A 21,547-nucleotide genomic window follows, 5' to 3' on the forward strand; every position below is an offset into this window, starting at 1 on the left:
GGCAGAACCAGAATTCAAGCTACTCTGACTCCTATAAAGCCCAAACGACCTAACACCTCAATTACCCATGAATAATTATTCAAGCAATTATATGAGCATTTATAGTAGCCTTGCTTTTTACAAAGATGTTTGTACTGAATTATAAACTGCAGACTTCAAAAAACTTCTTAAAAATCAGTTATTTATTTCCAACTCAGAGTTACAAAGACAGGGAGAAACAGTCTTCCATTTGGCTGGTTCGCTCTCCAACTGGTCCCAACAACCAGGCCCAAACCAAAACCTTCATCCAGGACTCCGCAGTGGGAGGTAGAGACCCAAGCACTTGCACCTGCTGCTTTTGCCACTAGCAGGAGAGATGGATCAGAACTACAGCAGTCAAGAGACACACCTGGGACGCTGGCATTGCAGGTGGCAGCTAACTTCCTATGCCACAACACCAGGTCCTAAAAAATTTGAAACATGGTTCATTTTCCATCATCAAAACAAGGAACAAGGAAGGTGATACGAAATTAGGAATGTAGCCCTACAGTTTTTTTATTATTATTAATTTTTTTTCATTGAAAAGGCAGATTTACAGAGAGAAGGAGATACAGAGAAGAGAAAGATCTTCCATCCACTGGTTCACTTCCCAAGTGACTGTAATGGCCAGAGTTGAGCCAATCCGTAGCCAGGAGCCAGGAACTTCCGCCAGGTCTCCCATGTGAGTGCAGGCTCCCAAGGCTCCAGGCTGTCCTCGACTGCCTTCCCAGGCCACAAGCAGGGAGCTGGACAGGAAGTGAAGCTGTCGGGATTAGAACCGGTGCCAACATGGGATCCCGGTGCGTTCAAGGCAAGGACTTCAGCTGCTAGACCATGCCGCCAGGCCCAGCCCTATAGTTTTTAATTCACCCTACATACCACCATTAGCCATAACTTGCCTGTTCAAATGTTTTAATGGAGTTTCACTAAGAGTCACAAAACAAAACCAAAAAAAGGAAAAAACCAATAGTCAAAGGTACCAAAAGTACCTGATTTTACATGCAACGTCTACTACCATTAAATTTTCCAAGCACATTTTCCTAAATAGGCACAGAAACTTTCTAATGTAAGAATTCACCTGATGTCCACAGAAGACATACGTATTACTGGGTTCAGGCCTTCTATACCAACTGGAGGTTTTTCCTACTCCTCAGAGCCTATGCAAATGCTATATACTCTTCAAATTTGACTTCAGAACAGACCAGATAGCCTGGTAAACTGTTGTGCGTTCATGTCTTGAATAGGGCACAGTTTCACAACTGTCTACATCCCTTACACATGATCAGGACTTGCGGATGTGTTGCACTGATTTATAAAAATCCAATATGAAAAATGAAGTACACACTGGAAAACACCGACAGCCTCTTAAGGCAGTAATGTGGAGAGGCAGCAGGCAAAGATGCTGGTTTAGGGCTTCCCAGTAAACAGTATCAAAAGAAAAATGATCAGCATTTTCCTCTTGTTCTCTGAATTAGCACAGAAAGCAGGAAGGCCTTCACTTTCTCCCAACTACTGTGCTAATCTGTATTTGAAGTGATTTGGCTCACACATACATAAGCATCAAATTTCTGGAAGGAGAAAAATCTATGAACTAAATTGGTCATATTAATACAAGGTAAAGCTAAGTGCCTTTAAGACACAGGTCCTATGGTTCTTAAAATACATGTAACTCTGTTACTTTACAAAAATATCAATATCGGGCCCGGTGCAATAGCGCAGTGGTTAAAGTTCTCGCCTTGCATGCGCCGGGATCCCATATGGGCGCCAGTTCTAATCCTGGCAGCCCCGATTCCCATCCAGCTCCCTGCTTGTGGCCTGGGAAAGCAGTCGAGGACCGCCCAAAGCCTTGGGACCCTGCATCCACATGGGAGACCCGGAAGAGTTCCCGGCTCCTGGCTTCGGATTGGCTCAGCTCCAGTCAATGTGGCTGCTTGGGGAGTGAGCCATCGGAGAGAAGATCTTCCTCTCTGTCTCTCCTCCTCTCTGTATATCTGTCTTTGCAATAAAAATAAATAAATCTTTAAAATACATAGATATAGATATAAATATCACTAAGTACACTAGAGACTTTGGATTTAATACTCCTAGGTAACTCAGTCTGTCCCAGGCACTCTAAAGTGTTTCCTATCAAGTGTAAAGTTAAAATGCAATAAAAAGGTGATATAAATATAGTAATATGAGTTCAATGTTAACTTGGAATATAAATTAATTTTAGTTCATTTAATGCCTAGGGGGTTGCTGAATATAAAAAAGCTGTTTGTTAAGCAATCTAATAAATAGAACCCACACATTCACATTTTGTAAGAATTAGCTTTCAAAATCTTTAAGTCAAAGCCTTTAAGGATCCTAAACCCATAAGGAATCCAAACAATGAGGCAGGCTATGCCTGCCCCTCCCTTTTCCTTTTCCCATCCTAACATCTCTGCTGAGGATTCATTAGTCTTTATCTTCTGTTACTGATCAATCAGAAATGTGTCAGATAACCTTCTTTAACAAGCTACCCTGGACTCTTCCTCCAGAAAACTCCATCCAGGAAGAATGGCTTTCCGAGTGGAAGCATGAGCAGCTCTGCTGGCTTGCTTCCCCAGTCCAATCAGCAAAAAATTGTTTTAAAATATAACTAAAACCAGAAAGGGGGCTGCAACAGAGAGGCAATATACCGACTCAAGGATACATTACGTGGAAGTTGTAAAAGCACAATGAGAATCTAGGTTGCCTAGCTCTTTAATTTGTGTTCTTGAGTAATGTCTCTTAGCAGCTGTAAAAACTAAAATAGTAAAAACGGTTACTTTTGTCTACGACTTAGGACAGGAAAGTAGAGGACCTAGGAAGGTAATTGTTGATTTTCATTAGAAGTCCTTTTGTGTTCTTTGGGCTTTTGGTAAAGATGTATTAATTTCAAAGAGTCTGAGTGTGAGAGTGGACTGCCTCTCCCATCCACTGGTTTCATCCCCAGGTGGTTACAATGCCAGAGCCGAGCCAGGAGCTTCATGTGGGTGCCAGGGGCCCAAACACTTCAGTATCTTCAGGTGCTTTCCCAGGTCACTATCAGGGAGCTGAAAGACATAACTGGCACCCTTATGCCAGATGACGGTTGCACCTGCTATACCACACCAGCGTCCCTATTTTTTTTTTAATTATATATATTAACTAAAATGAAAAGACAGACAATATCAAAGTTGGAGAGGGCACAAAATGGCTGGTATAGACTATTATAACTATATTATAATGTAACTATTATTTGAAAACTGTATGCCAGTATCTACTGAACCTGAAGAGAGGCATACTTTATCACATAGCATGTCTACTCCTAGACACATGCAGCATTAATGGGCACAAATGTTCGCCAGTGTAAGGATATTCATATGAACATTATCCAATTGTCCATCAACAATATGATGGATATATTGAGGTAGAGTCACACAATGAAATATTTTACAATAAAGAACAAACTCACTATATGCGCAAATATGGATTAATCTCACAAACTGAATGGTGATAGAAGCGGGACAAAAAAAAGTAAGTTCACAATATGATTCAATTTATATACAATTCAAAGGAGATTAACAAAAACAAAACAGTAACAGGAATGAAGTCAAGAGAGTATTTTTAGGTAGAGCAAAAGTAATAGTGCCCAGGTGGCTCATGAGGTACCTCACGGCTGTTGGGAATATCCTATTCACTCACTTTGTAAAAACCACTAGTATGATTTTTCATGACTGGGGCACAGTTCAAATGCTAATACTTCAATAAAAGTTTGAAGGAAAAAATATTTAATCTGAAAATGTATATTACCTTAGTAAAACTTAAAAATACGTATTTAAATCTTACACCTACAAGAGAAACCAAGCCTTCTCATTATGCATATCTTTTTTTTTTTAAAGATTTATTCATTTTATTACAGCCAGATATACACAGAGGAGGAGAGACAGAGAGGAAGATCTTCCATCCGATGATTCACTCCCCAAGTGAGCCGCAACGGGCTGATGCGCGCCGATCCGAAGCCGGGAACCAGGAACCTCTTCCGCGTCTCCCACGCGGGTGCAGTGTCCCAATGCATTGGGCCGTCCTCAACTGTTTTCCCAGGCCACAAGCAGGGAGCTGGATGGGAAGTGGAGCTTCCGGGACCAGAACCGGCGCCCATATGGGATCCCGGGGCGTTCAAGGCGAGGACTTTAGCCGCTAGGCCACGCCGCCGGGCCCTGTGCATATCTTCTTAAAAATCTACTATGTTTTTCCTCTAAGACACCTCTTTGCGATTGCTGCCTGAGCAGCCCGAGTGCCAGCCGGTGACATCTCCATCACATGGCAGCACTGTAACTGTCTGCAAACATTGCAAGCTTCAGAGAAAGAGCGCTTACTGTGAACTCAGTAGAAACAGATGCTGAGGTCTAGATCTGCTCTCAACTTCAGCTGGGCTTCTTTGTTCTTGCCCAAGTGACAAATTTGCTGAAGTTTTCAGCTCAATAAAAGGGAAAAATTTGTAACAATTAGAGCTAGTAAAAAAAAAAAAAAGTGAGGGGCACATGGCTGCCTCAATGCCTTTTCTCTCCAGAAATACTCAAAGGACATGGGAAAATTTTGAAGTTTAAGGAATATTTACCTTTGTCACTAAAGTGCAAAATGAAGTACTTTCACTCATGCCCTAGCAAGAGTGGAGAATTTTTTTTTTTCTGCCAAGGGTCATTTGGATATTTACAACATCATCTGCAGGCTATACAAAATTATCAACTTAAAAAATTACCTGCTATGGATTTATCGGATTTCAAATCCTGAGGTGGCCTTAGCATGACTAAACCAAACGATACTGCAGAGTTTACAGTCTGAGCTGGAATTTCTCTACCAGATTTCCTCCTACATTTAAAATACAATTCACAAAACAACTATCAGAGGGCCAGTGCTGTAGCAGAGCAAGCAGAGCTGCCACTTGCAATGGCAGCTGTCATTACAGGTGCCAGGTCACATCCTGGCTGCTCCACTCCCAACCCTGCTCCTCACAGTCCTGAGTAAAGCAAAAGATGGCTCACAGGTTTGAGCCTGTCACCCACACAGTAGACCCAGATGAAGCACCTGGCTCTTGGCTTGAGCCTGGCCCAGCACCATCACTGTGGCCAACTGGGGAGTGAAGGGAAGATTCTCTCTAGAACTCCAATTTTCACATTTTTAAATTCATTAGTCATAATTCTTGTTGTATATTATTATGAAAACTAAAGCATATCACAACAAAAATAAGCATAAGCCAGAAAAAAAATAACTGGTCAAAAAAAAAGTCTTAATGTTTGATATTCATAAACCGTAAGCCTGAATTTCAAACTTTAATATTACTTGACACTTCATTTGATGTTACATTGAAACAGTAAATCATAACCAAGCTCTTTTATGCTAACCAAGGTCAGCTACTACTAATTTTTCCTGAGAAACCACCTGCTAATCACTCTGAGCCCATCCCAGTCCTATGTTAAGCTCCTTTTATCACCCAAGTTCTCTTCAAAGTCATTACTTTTTACAGCCTGTCTCCCTCCTCTACCATCTGCTAACTGCTCCTTTACCTGTGTTCTAAAAGCTCTCTAATATGTACTCCTGCTGTGCTACTAAGAACCCTGTCTATATGTCTGTCCTGTTTTTCTAGCTCTCCTGGCACATCTGTCTCCCTGACACTAAATTGTGAGTTGCCTAAGAAAAAGCAGTATACACTGTAGGCGGTATCAAATAGTGGTGAGAGAACACCTGAGGCTACACAGAGGTTAAGAACAGAATGAAGACTACACAGCTTGGCATGGAATCCACTTGTGCAGCATCTAGAGCAAACAATGTTTTGTACTCCTATGCAAAAGGACAGTTACACCTATCTCACTGTGCTGTTGTAAGGACTGAACGAAATAATGAAAAAGGCTTAGCACCATGCCAGTAAACACTCAATAAATATTATGTTGTTCAATATAAACTCTTGGTATTAAGTAAAATGCCTGACATGTAAATTGCCATTTAACATACAGCCACTGAAATAAAAAAAAAAATCTAACAACAAAATAGCAGTAACTCTTAAAAAATTATTTGAAAGGCTGAGTTACAGAGAGAAAGAGAGATTGCGCAAGGCAGAGAGGCAGAGATTTTTCATCTGCTGGTTCCCGTCCCACTGGCACAACAGCAGGAGCTGAGCTGATCCGAAGCTAGGAGTTCTTCCAGGTCTCCCACGTGGGAGCGGGGGCTCAAGAGCTTGGGCTAACCGCCAGTGCCTTCCTAGACCACAAGCAGGAAGCTGGATTGGAAGTAGGGATACTGGCACCACAGGCAGGGGATTAAGCTGAAACAGTTTTAAATATGCCAAATGAAAGAATTATATTAGAGGTTACAGGTTCTTCAAGCAGAACTCAAACAACTGATGATTCCAAAGTGAATCAATGTTAATATCCTATGCTGTTATCAAATGAGATGAATTGATCAAGAAACAAAGTAGTTTTCTTCACCAAGTCTGAAAAACCTAATATCATTTTATGTTCACCACAACCCACAACACGGTTCTTTACAATAGCCTATGATCAATTTCATGAAAATACTAAGCTTTCACAAGAAAAGTTGATCCTTCAAGAAATCACCATTTTTCAACACAGTAAGGTATCAAATACCTATTAAATTGGCACCTATCTTACTAATGATTCAAGTACATATAATCAATCAGTCCTTAATAAAAAAGAGTAAACCTAACAGGGTTTTTTTTTTTTTTTTTTTAACTGTGCTGTTTTTTAAGGGCATAGCAACAAGAATCAATTATACTGATGGTTGGGTATTTTCTAGCTTTTACTAAAGTGACAATCAACCATTTCAACATTTTGGTCTATCGTGTATCATATCAGCAGTTTCATTCTCAATATATGATGAATTCATGGCCATAAACACCCAAGGTGCTAATTAGAGAACAGAGATAAATATGTTCTACAACATTCTAATTTTTTGAAAACTGGCATATATGCGCCATTTTGCTGATTTTCTCTCTCAGCTTAAGGTAGGTAGAATCCACTGTCAGTACAGACCTTTCTAACAAGACGTACTTAAAACCCAAGACTTCTGAGTGACAGAAGGTTGCAAATGTATCTGTTTGGCCTTTATTCTGAGTGTGCAAAGAGGAGGAAACAATGCCCCATGGTTTCTGGACTTTGAATTATCTGTTTGCATGATCAAGACAGAATGGCAGGATGAACTGCTGTGCTAATTATGGTCTCTCATAATTGTACTAATTATGACAGAGAGAGAGAGAGAGAGGAGAATGGTAGAAACAGCACTCTTCAACACTGACAACACTACAGCATTTGGTTGTACGTCATCAGGCTGTGTTTATTATGACGGCCTTTGACATTAAAAAGTTAACATATATTCCAGGCATTGTTTAGTAAATACAGAAAACAAAGGTATTCTTTAGAAAGAGTTAATCCGGGCCCGGCGGCGTGGCCTAGCGGCTAAAGTCCTCGCCTTGAAAGCCCCGGGATCCCATATGGGCGCCGGTTCTAATCCCGGCAGCTCCACTTCCCATCCAGCTCCCTGCCTGTGGCCTGGGAAAGCAGTTGAGGACGGCCCAATGCATTGGGACCCTGCACCTGCGTGGGAGACCCGGAAGAGGTTCCAGGTTCCCGGCTTCGGATCGGCGCGCATCGGCCCGTTGCGGCTCACTTGGGGAGTGAAACATCGGACGGAAGATCTTCCTCTCTGTCTCTCCTCTGTATATATCTGGCTGTAATAAAAAATGAATAAATCTTTAAAAAAAAAAAAAAAAAAAAAAAAAAAGAGTTAATCCAAATCACCATTTCAGTTCCATGGCTCAGCTCATGTGGAATCTAGCAGCTTCTGTACATACAAGTCAGTAACAAGTTTTTACAAAAAAAATTTGGTATTTACAAGATTTGTCCTACATAGGATATTGAAAAGTAACAGATACCTAAAAGGGAGTGAGTGAGTTCTGGGGCTGTGGAAAAATTCTGCCCCCAAAAAAGGAACAGCAAAGGTCCTGTGGTGGGAGCACAGCAGGCTGTGAAAACCCCACCATGGGGACATGAGCAGATAAGACGAGATGGAGATGAGATCTGAACTAGACAGAAGAGTCAAGGGTGGGATTAGAGCAGTGAGTTCATGTTACACTTGTACAAACCAATCTGCAGGGTCACATTTCTATTTAACTCTCACTGTACCAGAGAAGAATCGAAGAGCAGCTCAGAGAAGGGAGGATCTCAGTGGAGACGTTTGAGCATACAGACTTGAACCTCAGTAATGAGTTTATCAGGGAGACAAAACTAAAATGGAGAGGTTTTTACTAATATAACATCTAGCTAGTAGTGTTCTAACTACTTGTACCTTTACCTCCTCAATACTACTCGTGTGTATGAAAAAAAGGCAGAAACAAAGCAAATCAAAAGCCTAAAAAGAATATAGCATCTATACAAAGAAATAGGTAAGACAATGACTAGGGAGAAAATAATAATAATAATAAACTCAAGGAATTATCTAGCTTAAGTACTACTGACAAACCCAACTTGATGTATTTGTAAAACAGATAAAGTAGGATTATTCAGGAAACTCAAGACACAATTTGTTACAAAGAAAAAAAAACACTAACAACTGAGCACTAAGTACCATCCTGATTTTATAAGCAAATTATAACCCATCTAGGAAAAAAAATGGATAATCCCAAAACTTAGTAGTAATTTTCTGTAATAAAATACATTCATAAGACATATTCATTTTTATGTTACATATTTTTCAGTATTAAAATATACATGATCCCCCATGTACTGGCTTCCTCCTCAAATGACCACAACAGCTAGCGGAGAAGTAGGGCCGAAGACCAAAACCCAGCTCTCCCGTGTGGGTGGCAGAAACCCCATCACCAGCCAACATCGCTGCCTCCCAGGTCCGCAGTGGCAGGAGACGGGTCAGGAGCTGGAACCCAGGCACTTCAGTGTGGACTATGGATGTCTTAACAGCTAGGCTATATAATAAATACTCCATACTTCAATTTTAAAAGCAGAAAAAACGAACATATCATGCATAAAACAGAGCTAGTAAGATATCTGACCTATCTCTAAAAAAGTATCTTCTAAACACAGGGCACTCAAAATCCATGTATTCTGTTAGTAAATAAAGCAAAGATATTTACTCAGACAGCTATTTATTATCGCCAATTAAATATTATTCCAATTTTACAAATGAGGAAACAGACTAAGAAAAGACGGATGTGTTGTTCAAGGTCTCTTGCTTGGTATAGAACTAACACCTAAATCAGCTCCACTTCACTCCACAGCTCTAGGTATCTGAAAAAACAACTAAGAATTTCTCTATAGCTTCAATAATACATATATATATATATATATATATATATATATATAAATATATAAATATTTCCATAGTACTAGCAGGCTCTACTTTTCACCTGTAGCTCTACTAATGTAAAGGTGAATAATTAACACTCACATCTCTTTCTTCCCTAGCCAACTACACTGAGTATCCAATTTTATGGTAGTTTCAGCAATATGGCAAGAGAGATTATGAAACAACTCTGTAAAATGTCTGCTAATTATCAGCTAGTTGGCTTTATGGCTTTCCAGTGAAGTGTGATATACTCTGATGCCATGCCAAGAAAGGTGTCAGTACTCTGTGAGCAGCAAAGTAACTTATTTCCTGGCAACACTGTTCTTAAAAATGGAGACTGTGGTGGGAAGAAATATTGGGTCAATAACTAAATTTTTTTATAAAGATTTATTTATTTTTATTGGAAAGGCAGATTTTACAGAGATCTTCCATCTGCTATTTCACTACCCAAGTGGCCACAATGGCCAGAACTGAGCCGATCAGAAGCCAGGAGCCAGAAGCTTCTTCTGGGTCTCCCACTCCAGTGCACAGGCCAAAGGACTTGGGTGATCCTTCACTGCCTTCAAAGGCCACAAGCAGGGAGCTGGACAGGAAGTGGAGCGGCCAGGAAATGAAAGGGTCAAATACTCTTACTGAATCAGAGAGCCTTAGCATGCTATAAGGAATTTTACCAAAGTAAAATGAGACACTGCACAGCTTGGTTAGAAACACCCAAGCCATATGATTCTGTACACATCCCAAGGGGTAAGCAAACTTACAAAGAGTTTAATAATTAATTCAGCATGTTGGTTTTAGTTGTATTCATGGGAGCAAAGCTGTGCCCTTTTGACTGACTTTTCAATCGGGAATCTAAGAAGCCAGACTTTAAGGGGACTATGAATTTCATGAAAATGTATTTATGCATTTTGCTAGGAAAAAGTATCCAGATTTAATTAGCTTACTAAAAGGAGAGTACTCTCAAAATCAGCTTAAAATTCTTTCATGATACATGAATATTATGGTCCTTCATAGGCGTTTTCAAGCATAGTTTTTCAGTTTTTAGTTGTTGTCTTTTCCCAAAGGGGTTAGAACAGGGATCAGCCAACCTTAGAAAAAAGGTGAGGTAACATATTTCAGAATTTGTGAGATTTGTCCCTTAAATACTTTCAAATATAAAATTAAAAATATAAAAAACCATCCTTAACTCATAGGCTTAAGAACATTCCACTTGCAGACCTGATTTACAGTAATAGTTGGTTTGCCTCCAAAGAAAGAACACAGCATGGGCCCCTGGAGTTAAAGATTTTTTTCTTGTACTTAGGACTTTGATAAAGTCACTAACCCACTCTGAGTCTCAAGTTTCTACATCTGTACAAACAAAACACCAGCCTCTCCACCGAGGAGTTTACAGTGCCTGGCATAGACACACTTTCCGAACTTATTTTGTTACTCCTGCTCTTGTCCATGTCATCAACTGTTAGAAACACCTTTAAGTCACATTAAATGTTTGGTCCGGCATGCTTCTCCAATATAATAATTTCTGATGGTCTGTTTTGCTCACTTCTAGGAACAAACTCTGGTTTTCTGGGACAGCAGAGCCACACCTGACTGACTAGAATTTCATATCATCCTCATAACTCTCAATGTATAATTCAAATCTCTAAAGCAAAGGCTTATTAATACATTATTTTACAACTAAACTTTTAGAAGCCTAAATTACAATAATCCAAAAACTGTTTATGGAAATTCAAATTGCAAGAAGTAAAACCAGCATTAAACTGCAGTGTAGCTGGGGATACCTAAATATAATACAGTGGTCCCTCTTGATTCTTGGGAAGTAGATTCGAAGACCATCAGCAGATGTTCAAAACCACATATATTGCCAAATCCTGTATGCACTATGCATGTTCCTAAACACAGGTCATTCATACTACAAACTAATCAGTGTTTACAAAGTACCAGAGGCACTAAAACTTCCCCTTCCAGTTACTCACAAACTGATGGGCTTAAATGCTCACAAAGCATGTGCCAGTAAATGAGCTTTAATTGCTCTGTCTTCCCTACAAACACTAAGAGGCTGGAGAGCAAGACACATCACCAGTTTTACTGTCTCTACCTGGCGATGGCAGTCTGCAGTGGTCATGAGAGCTTGTGCAATCATATTCTCTTTCACTGTTTCTCTCTTAAATACATGGAAAAAATTTATTTTTAAAGATTTATTTTTATTGGATAGTCAGATATACACAGAGGAGAGGCACAGAGGAAAGGCACAGAGGAAGATCTTCTGTCCACTGATTCACTCCCCAAGTGGCCACAGTGGCCAGAGTTGAGCCAATCTGAAGCCAGGAGCTTCTACCGGGTCTCCCACGCGGGTGCAGGGCTCCAAGGCTTTGAGCCATCCTCGACTGTTTTCCCAGCCACAAGCAGGGAGCTGGATGGGAAGCAGGGCTGCTAGAATTAGAACCGGTGCCCATATGAGATCCTGGCACATGCCAGGCAAGGACTTTAGCACTGGGCCCATAAAAAATTTTTTTAAAAACAGAAAATCCTAATATGTTTTTCTACATGCAATTTAATTAAAAAATTATATAACATCTTTCAAAATTGTGTTGGTTAGGAACAAGTGTCAATCAGCTAGGTCATCAGGAAGCAACTGAGTTTTCAGCAATCCTAGGTAAAACACTAGGAACTGGCAGACTGAATAGGCCACTTCACTTGAACAACATGGAAAAGGAGAAACAAATGAAGGAAGCTTTGAAAGGGCAACAAACTTCGTTATGTAATGATGAAAAGCCCACAGGATCATAAGACTCAACCGATTTTTCTTAATGCTTTAGTTCTACTAAGACGATTAGATGGCTAAAATAGATAAACTAAGCAAAACCTTTTATTTGGAAACACAATCTTCTGGATTATAAAAAGGGATGCTATGTGGGGCATCACCCAAATATACAACCTTGTCATCTAAGAGATCCTCCCAAAATTTCTAATTTAAGAAAAGAAAAGGCTTTATGGGTTCACACTATTCAAAATTCTAAGTTAACTTGGAAATACACTGTAGGTATACAATATATTGATGGCATACTTAAAACACACACATATACTGATCTTATCACCATATTTCACCACTTCACAACAGTGTGACTTTAATAAGTTATCTAGGTACTCCAAGTCCCATTCTGCTACCTATTTAAAAAAAAAAGATAAAAACAGCTACTGATTTTCACTGTGATACATCTTAGATGTGTTGTAATTCATTCTCTTATCTGATACCTGAATCACATTATCAGACACAGCATCACCAGTTCAAAACACCCTGGCAGAACAGCACACAAGAGAGCAATACTTCCTGAGGCAGCCTTTTTCTTACATTAAAATCAGTCTCCTAATTATATGTCCCCATCAACCCCATTCTAGTTTTCAATCTTATTAAGCAAAACTAACTGAATTCTCTTGAAACTCAAAGTTCATGAGGGTCTTGACACTATTTCTGTTCAGTCTCCAAGCCCAGCACCTAGAACAGCGGTAACACTTAGCAGATGTGCAAAACACACTCACAGAATGAATGATGTGTTCCAAGCAGTATTTTTACTGACCGACTAATGAGATGCTAATACAAGCAGCAAAGATGTAGCACTGCTTGGAGGTAACCATAACGCCCAAGGTTCAGAAGCTGAAACAGCCGAATCACGGGTGAGTACTGGGCCTAAAGGCTAAGACACCACCTCCCGTGCAGAACTCCTGGCTCTGGCGCCTCACTCCTGCTTCCTGCCAGCAGATCCTCCAGGATGCTGATGCTGGTTCATGCAGCTGGCTCCTTGCCGCCCACAGGGCCGACTGAGACTGGGGGCTCAGTTCTCAGTTTTGGACACTAGGGGTGAATCAGTGGGTGAGAGCTCACGCACACACACACACTCTCACAATTTAAAAAATATTTTGGGGGCCAGTGTTGTGGTAGACTGGGTTAAGCTGCAATCTGAGATGCTGGCATCGCACATCAACATGGGTTGAAATCCTGGTGCTCCACTTCTGATCCAGCCCCCCACTAATAATGCGCCTGACAACAGAGGTTGGCTCAAGTGCTTGGAGCCTGCACCCACGGAGGAGACCTGGCTGAAGCTCTGGGCTGCCAGCCCGGCCTCTGTGGCCACGTGGGGAGGGAACCATTAGATAGAAGACTGGTCTCTCTCCCTTCCTTTCTTTGCCTTTTTCAAATAAATAAATTAAAAAAACATTTTTTAAATAACATAACCAAATTCATGCTTTGGTTTTTAAAAACTCGTTAGGATATGGCAAACAAAAAGTTATTTTGCCATAATATAAATGAATGGTGATGCTTTTCAAAGATAAGAGACAGAGATCAGTAAGGAAAGCTTAGAACCAGACAGGAAATGGTCAGCTCAGACTCACACATACCTTACTAGGCAGGACACAAAGAACAGTTACTCCTCACTAGGGTATTGAAGATTTCCCTGCACATCCCTCCTAAAACTGTTCTGTGCCTCAACTGCTGACATATGCCTTGTCAGAGTTATAAGCCAGTTTGAACTATCCTAAAGTTCGCCAAGTTTAGTAAAAATTATGCTTCAATACTAAATATAAAATATAAAAATGAAAATAGCCACAAGACAGCTGAATAGTACCCTCTAGCCATTTTAGGGTGTACAACAGCAAGTTGTGTATAAACTAAAATTGAAATGTCAATGAAGTAGTCACAGGATGTGGTTAAGAATTTGCATTTTCTAACATATCAGTCACTGAATACCATGTTTATAATGTTGTAAATTGTTGTTGATGATATGTTGTGGCTTTTCATTGGACGGGATGATATTCCGCCAGTTCTGCTTTCAGACCAGAGATGGTCTCCCCAAGAAACTGTTGAATTTATCTGGACAATAAGATGCTGGACTCTATGCATGGTACATGCTTGCGATGAAAGAATCAGAACTGGATTTGAACTGAAATACTGCAATAAGGTGGAGTAATCCACCAAGGGGGGAGGGTAGGGGGAGGGTCTGGGGGAATCCCAGAGCCTAAGAAACGATGTCATAAAATGAAATGAAATTAAGGGGCCCGGCGGCGTGGCTTAGCGGCTAAAGTCCTCGCCTTGAACGCCCCAGGATCCCATATGGGTGCCGGTTCTAATCCCGGAAGCTCCACTTCCCATCCAGCTCCCTGCTTGCGGCCTGGGAAGGCAGTCGAGGATGGCCCAAAGCTTTGGGACCCTGCACCCGTGTGGGAGACCTGGAAGAGGTTCCTGGCTCCTTGCTTCGGATCGGTGCAGCTCCAGCCGTTGCGGCCGCTGGGGGAGTGAATCATCGGATGGAGGATCTTCCTCTCTGTCTCTCCTCCTCTACGTATATCCGGCTTTCCAATAATAAATAAATCTTTGAAAAAAAAAATGAAATGAAATAAAAAAAAAAGATAAGGTCCCTTCAAAGCAATGAACTTCTCAATGGCTCCATAACTTAGTCAGAACTTGTTTTATACTTAGCCAAATTCCAAGTATATGTTTTTTAAAAATCTCAAAATTACATGCAACCTGTGACTAACCAGTCTATAAGGAAACCCAAAATAATAACCTAACAAAATCTTGTCACCTGAAAACTACTCAGAAAACATCCAAACTGAAGTTTTGATCAAAGACCAAAATCTATAACAACTTTTTCTCATGACTTTCTTAGCAACACATTGCAATAAATAAACATCTCCTTGCCTAAACATTAGACCTCATTTATTATTTAGTCACATATTTCAGGGCCTAAAGGTAGGTTTCATAAAGTATGTTGTACGTCACAGAACCGGAAACTCGGTGAAAAAACAGTTCGCATTCCTCTCAAAACTCTGGACATATTTCCATTTATAATGTAAATTTCTCTTGCCACCCAACAGCTGTCATTCTGTCACCAGCGTAAGCAAAGCATCATTAGTAAGGCTCATCTCCCTGCACACACCCTAGTCAACAGCCGTTTCAAACGCAGTATTTCTTCGATTGTCTGACTCACGGATACTTGCGACTTTGGCGGAAAATTAGCGGTCTAGAAATATGCACCTTCACTCAAGGGCATGAAGCCAGCAGGCAAACACAAGATGGACAGAGTTCTCCAGCAAACGGCCAGATCCAGAGGCTCAAACCCGAGGAGGGGACAGCAAGGGGGCTGAGCTGTGAAAAGGGAGCGCCGCACGGAGACCCCCTGCCCACCGCAACTGGATGAGCCGCTCCTCCCACCAACTTCCTTCCCCCGACGCCCAGGGCGGGTCCGCGCCCTTCCCGGGCAGCACGCAGGTCCAGGGAAGGCGCTGCCAAGTGGTGAGGACGGCAGTGTGGAGGTGGTGCTCCTCACCTGCCCGACCCGAGCAGGTGCAGGCGGCGGGGCAGCGCGGGGCAGCGCGGGCTCCGTCCCCGCAGTCCATCCCCGCGCCCCGCAACCTGTCCACGGGGCTGCGAGGAGGCTGCAAAAGGCGGCGACCGCACGCAGGAAGTTTCTCAAGGGCCCGAGCCAGGGGGTGCGGGTGAGGAGTGCCGGGCGGCCCCGCCCCCAGGGCCCCCCAGGACACCCCGGGGCCCCCCAGGCGAGCGCCCTCGGGTGCCCTGTCCAAGGTAGCAGCAGGCGCGGGCGGGGACCTCGCGGGAGCCTCGGCTCTCCGTCCACTCGGGCAGGGGGGCGGCCAGCAGCGTCCCGCCCGGGGCCCCCCGCCTCACCTGATCTTGTAGTTGGGGAGCGTGTGCTTGCGCTTGATGACCTTCTTGAGCTGGTTGACGATGATGGAGGTCAGCTGGGGCATGGGCCGCCCTTCAAACTGGGAGCGCACCTCGAAGTCGATGAGCGGGTCTTCCACGAAGGAGAAGAACCAGTGGGTGAAGGGCACGCGGGTGAGGACGAAGCGCAACCTGCCCACCACGCGGGACAGCTTGACGAAGAGGTAGGCGGACTTGCCGAAGACCAGGTCCACGTCGATGGCCAGGTGGAAGCCCCCGTTGTACTCCACCTCGGCCTCGAAGGCCAGCTCCTCGGGGCAGCTGGGGGGCAGCGCGTCGGGCTCGGCGCCGTCGGGCTCGCCCGTGGCCGAGGCCACCACGGGCCGGACCAGCCGGATGGTCTTGATGAAGGGCACCGTGTCGCCCAGGAACACGTCCCGCAGGCTCAGCCCCTCCAGCAGGCGCCCTGCCGTCTTGGTCTGCAGCAGCTCCTCGAACTCCACCTTGATCTTCTTGGTGACCCATCGGCGGGTCAGCGCGGTGTCCCGCAGCTCGCGGAACAGGAACAGGATGGTGGCATTGAGGAAATAGCACGTCTCCCGCGTCGGCGGCCCGGGGGTCTCGGGGGCCGGGGTCGCGCCGCCCTCGGGGGCCCCTCCGGCCGGCTCCTCAGCCCCGCCGCCGCCGCCATAGAGGTACTCCCTCAGGGGCAGGCCCGGCACCGGCTTGAGGTAGCGAAAGCCGTCGCCCGCGCGGGCGGCCTCGTCCGGAGGCGGCTCGGGCTGTCGGCGGTACAGCAGCAGGAACTGGGTGAGCAGCGTGAGGAAGGAGCCCAGCACGGCCGACACCAGGATCATGAGCAGCAGCCCCATCCCGCCGCGGCCGCCGCCTCCGCCCGGGCCGCCGGGGTCCCCGCTCCCGCAGCGCCGCCGCCTTCCTCACGCCGCCTCCATCTTGAGGACATGAGGGGGCGGGGGGTCGGGGCTGAGCGGCTCCCTGGGCCTCGTCCCGCGGCTCGGGCTGGCGCGGTGCGGCGCCGGAGCCTGCAGCGGCCCGCGCCTCCTCAGAGACGCTCCGGGGGCGGCCGGTGTGGCGACGGCCGCGGCGGCGGCTGCGGTGGGGGCGGGACGGCGCCTCTGGAGGCCTCCGCTCATTGGACGGACGCCGCGTGACGTCGCGAGCGTGCTCGCTCCCGACAGCCGGCGTCCTCGGGCAGCCGGCGTCCGGGCGTGCGCACGCGGGTCCTACGGGTACTCTGGGGGCGCCCTGGCAGCCCCGCCCCCCGCGCCCACATTCCCTGCCCCGGCGGAGCGCTGCACGTGGTGGTCCTCACTTGTGACCGGGCAGGGAGGCACTGTGGACCCAGGACATTCGGTGCACTCGAGGCGCTGGCCATCCCCGGTCCGTGCCCGTTACCTCTGCAGCAGGCAGAGTGGCGCGTCCCGCAGTGGAGAACTTCCGCTTGCGCCCCCTGAGAGCTGAGCTGGCGGCGGCGTCTCCTCCGGGACAGCGCGGGCGAGGACACTTGGCAAGCTGACGGGACAGGGCAGCCATGGCTGGCCACCAAGCCTGCCAGCGGGCCCTGGGGCTGAGAGACGGAGAGGAAAGGGCGTGGGAGGCGCGGCGACGTTCCCACCCGAGTGCGTCTTCTGCAGGAAGTTTAGAGGAGGGCCTGGAGGAGTCATGACTGAGAAGAATTTGCCAAGTGTTTGGCAGGTGCGTTAACGACTCTCGGTCAAGCTTGTTAAGCCCCTGTCCGCCTACGTGAATTGCCACACTCATTCCCTCCGTGAGGCAGTTAAGTGTTTAGCCCTGACCTTCTTAAGGCTGCGAACAGAGAGAGGAGAGGAAGGTGTCAGTTGCAGAGCCTGGATGCCCTACAAGTTCTTGGTCTCTGCTTTGTGCTCCAATACTGAGATCAGTCCCCAGTCCCCAGGGACCTGGTAGTTCCCTAGTGCACTGGAAGGGAGAGCTGTGGAGAGGGGCCTGGGAAAACTTCAGGGAGTACTGTACAACTTGGCGCTTTGGCCAAAACTATGTTGCCTGGCAACGGTGTTACTGACACCCTTTGCTTAGCTGTTGCATCATAAGTGTCCGTGTCCTTCCAGTCACTGGTCCTGGAAGGTCAGGTAATTCCTGCACCCTCTGGCTGGCTTTGAGACGCAAGGACAGGACTCTTCTCAAGCCCTTGTCCATCTGCAAGCCAGAGAGTCTCTTGGCTCTAGATGATTCTGAAATAGCAACAACAAGCAGGTTTCTGTTGCACGTGGGGCACGCACAGAACTTTGGAAGCAGCTGTGAGACCAGAAGGGCTCCATTACTGGGAAGACAAGACAGGTGTTTGCAAGGAGCTTCGCTGAGATTCCTGGGAGCTCCAGGTGTCTTTTGCTCCTGGGGTCCCCTGTGGCTTCTGGACTGCACTCTCCATTCTATGCTGTTTCAACCCAAATGAGAAATGTAGGTCTTTCCTCACTTTCCACCAGAAATCTTATTGATAACACTCAATGCCATCATAGTCGTAAATCTTACAGAAGCTGGAGGTGGAGTGTGGTGATATCCCACGTGGAAAGTGTGTGGTTTTCTTAGGATGAGTTGTCAGCGTGACAGTCAATTTTAAGGTTCCTTTCTCCTTTCTCCTCTGCTCACCTATTCCTTAATCCTCAGAATAACCCTGGAGATCTCAAATCTTCACTGTCCAGTATGCACAGTCATTTAGTGTCCCCTCACCTGCCTTGGGTTAAAAATGCCTAATATTTCTCGAACAAAATTAGCAGTACAGAGAATTGACTATGTGCCAGGCACTTGAGAACAACTGGCCGCAACTCTGAAAATCTGTGACTGTTGGTAGGCTTCTGAAGGAGGTAGTTGTACTTAGCCTGCCTATTGACCTTTCAATGCACCTTAAACACAGGCAGAGTACTCCTTATAGGAAATGATTAGGATCAGGAGTGCTTCAAGTTTAATGCTTTGTATGTGTGAGTTTGTTGCTTTGGAATGTGTGTGTAGACTTTAAAGATGAAGCATTTCTAATCTGAAATTCAAAGTTCCGTGTTCAAAGTTTTAAATCTTGCAAACATGTTCAGATTGGAGATAATGAAGCTGCACGGTTGAAGTTAAGCTGCCCAGCAGCATAAGTGCCTGTTTCCAAAGAGCAGCTGAATGCTGGCAGACTAATGGTAAGACTCCTGTGCCCACCAGCACAGAAGGCTAGGTCTCTAAGGCTGCCAAGCTCTGACTCCTTTCTCATGACCACCATATAGGATGAGAAAGTCAAGGCATGTAAGTAGCATAAAAGCCAATTTGATAGAAATGATATAAATAATGCAAGGGAGCAAAATGAGAGAAGCATGGAGAAGTTTAGAGTTTATGCTAAATGAATGATCATCGAACCATTTTCCAAGCTAAGATTTCTAACCAATAGCTGCGCTTTGAGCATCCAGCATGTGCCATGCTCTGGGAATACTGAGTGAGTCGGACAGTGCCTGCTTCAGGGGTGCCAGGCTTAGGTGGAAGCAGACATACACCACAGGACTTTGCTGAGAGGAGATAATGCTCCCAGAGAGGGACACTCAAGGTCCTCTGGCAGCAGAGCCTTCTGGTTCTGGGGCAGGTACAATAGGTGTGAGGAACACAAACTGCCTCATGCCCGCCCAACTGAAAATCTCAGAACTCAGCAGCAAGCTCTTCAACTGGGGCTGACACCAAAACCTCAGAATGAGAGGGCTGCTTCCATCTCTCATTCCCAGTCTCTGATCTCTGCGTCTCTCTACAAGTCTGTACCAGTTTCTTCTGTAAGCCACCTGCTGTCCGCTCCCCTCATAGTCTCAGCACGCAGGCAGCTTTGGAAAATGCCAGCTCTACACCCAAATCTGGAGGATCTTCTGTCTCTGATGCCTATTGTGGCCTGTTAGCTCAACCTCAGATTCTGCGAAAGAGATCTCCAGTTGGCTCCTAACAGCTATTCCTGATGCCAGCTTTCCTGTGAGACACTTCCATCTGCAGTGGTAAGCAAAGTCTAAGGAGGCAGTACACCTGACATGGCAGATGGGCAATTCTTTAAAAAAATATATTTATTTGAATTTGAAAGGCAAGGTTACAACAGAGAGAAAAAGAGAGGGAGAACTTCCATCTGCTGGTTCATTCCCCAAACGGCCAGGACAGCCGGAGCTGGCCCAATCTGAAGTCAGGAGCCAGCAGCTTCTTCTGGGTCTCCCACATGGTTGCAGTGGCCAGGAACTAGGGTCATCTCCCCTCCAATGCTTTCTGATGCCATTAACATGGAGCTGGGTCAAAAATGGAGCAGCTGGGACTTGAATTTGCATCCATAGGAGCTAACATTGCCAAAGACAAAGATTTAATATGCTATTCCATGATGCCTATCCCTAGGCAACTCAGATGGGTTGAAATAAGGGTGTGCCCAGTCTCAGTGCCCAGTTCAGACTGGGGTTTATGTGGGTATGAAGTCCTTATTTCTTGTTTCTCCTTCTTGACCCTACGCATTCTTGGACAAAAGGCTTCCTGGGTGTGAAATTTATGAATTCCTCCCAAGGTTTTATTATCCAACATGTTACTGACTGGGTAGCCTTCACTGCCCTCGACTGGGAACATTGACCTGAGGTGTTCCAAAGGAGAAAGGCTGGGAGTAACCCACAAAGTTACCAGGGTGTTGGCAGGACCTTGATGTGTAAAATGCTGGGCTGCTTCTAAGGCTGCTACATTCCTTCCTGTGGGAATTTTTATCTTCTCCCGTCTGGCTGTTTCACATATGTAGGTTAATGGCTACCTTCCTACTACCCATGTGGGAGACACAGCTTTGATCCCTGGCTGATTCCTGCAGTTGGAGAGTGAAAGAAAATGCGAGTACATGATCTCTGTCCTTGTCATTATGCACCTCAAAAAAAATTTTGAAAAACAGAATATAAAACCAAACCCCAAATCTTTTTGTGCTGGGATGATTGTTCTATTTGTGCTGTGGCTCTTACTCCCCTCCAGGGTTTGTTTTCTTCCTCTCAAGCACATAACCCCCAACCCATATTAACATTGTGAACAGTCACCCTGCTGTGCAGTGGTAGCAGAACACCTTTTTTTTGCTTTTTACAAAGAACGCTTTTATTTAAATATAGTTCACATGTCATGCACCCATTTCAAGTGGTTCACAGAAAGAAATGCCTGTGTATATCAGTATTATTGCAAATGTGATGTTTTGTCAAAATTTCTTTTTAGTATTTGTCAGGCAAATTGTTAGGAATACATGCTACCACAGTCTTACTGATTCTGTGACTGTTTTAAACTTACCTTATATGAGTGAAGGTAAATGTATTTTCAGTTGGTTATTATGTATAGTCCTTGTCTATTTTCCCATTGCACTACGGCCCTTTAGTGGAGCTGATAAGTCTTTGATTATAATGTAAATTTAAAATGTTATCTCAAAAAACACCCCAAGATATGAAGAATTGCATTAACTTAAAAAGTGTACCTTTGAAAGAGTTTTAG

General features: G+C 44.8%; 1 protein-coding gene across 1 annotated transcript in view; it reads right to left on the minus strand.

Annotated features, from left to right (window-relative positions):
• Window positions 1–17,183, minus strand: part of PDZD8 (PDZ domain containing 8) — a 57,325-nt gene extending 40,142 nt beyond the window's left edge. Inside the window, exon 1 of the mRNA XM_004579785.3 lies at window positions 16,058–17,183. Within this exon, the coding sequence (XP_004579842.2) occupies window positions 16,058–16,926 (869 nt within the window). The 5' untranslated portion in view covers window positions 16,927–17,183. The remainder of the gene's footprint in view (window positions 1–16,057) is intronic.
• Window positions 17,184–21,547: the final 4,364 nt, after the last annotated feature.

Source organism: Ochotona princeps, chromosome 13 (genome assembly GCF_030435755.1).
Source record: "Ochotona princeps isolate mOchPri1 chromosome 13, mOchPri1.hap1, whole genome shotgun sequence".
Lineage (NCBI taxonomy): Eukaryota > Metazoa > Chordata > Mammalia > Lagomorpha > Ochotonidae > Ochotona > Ochotona princeps.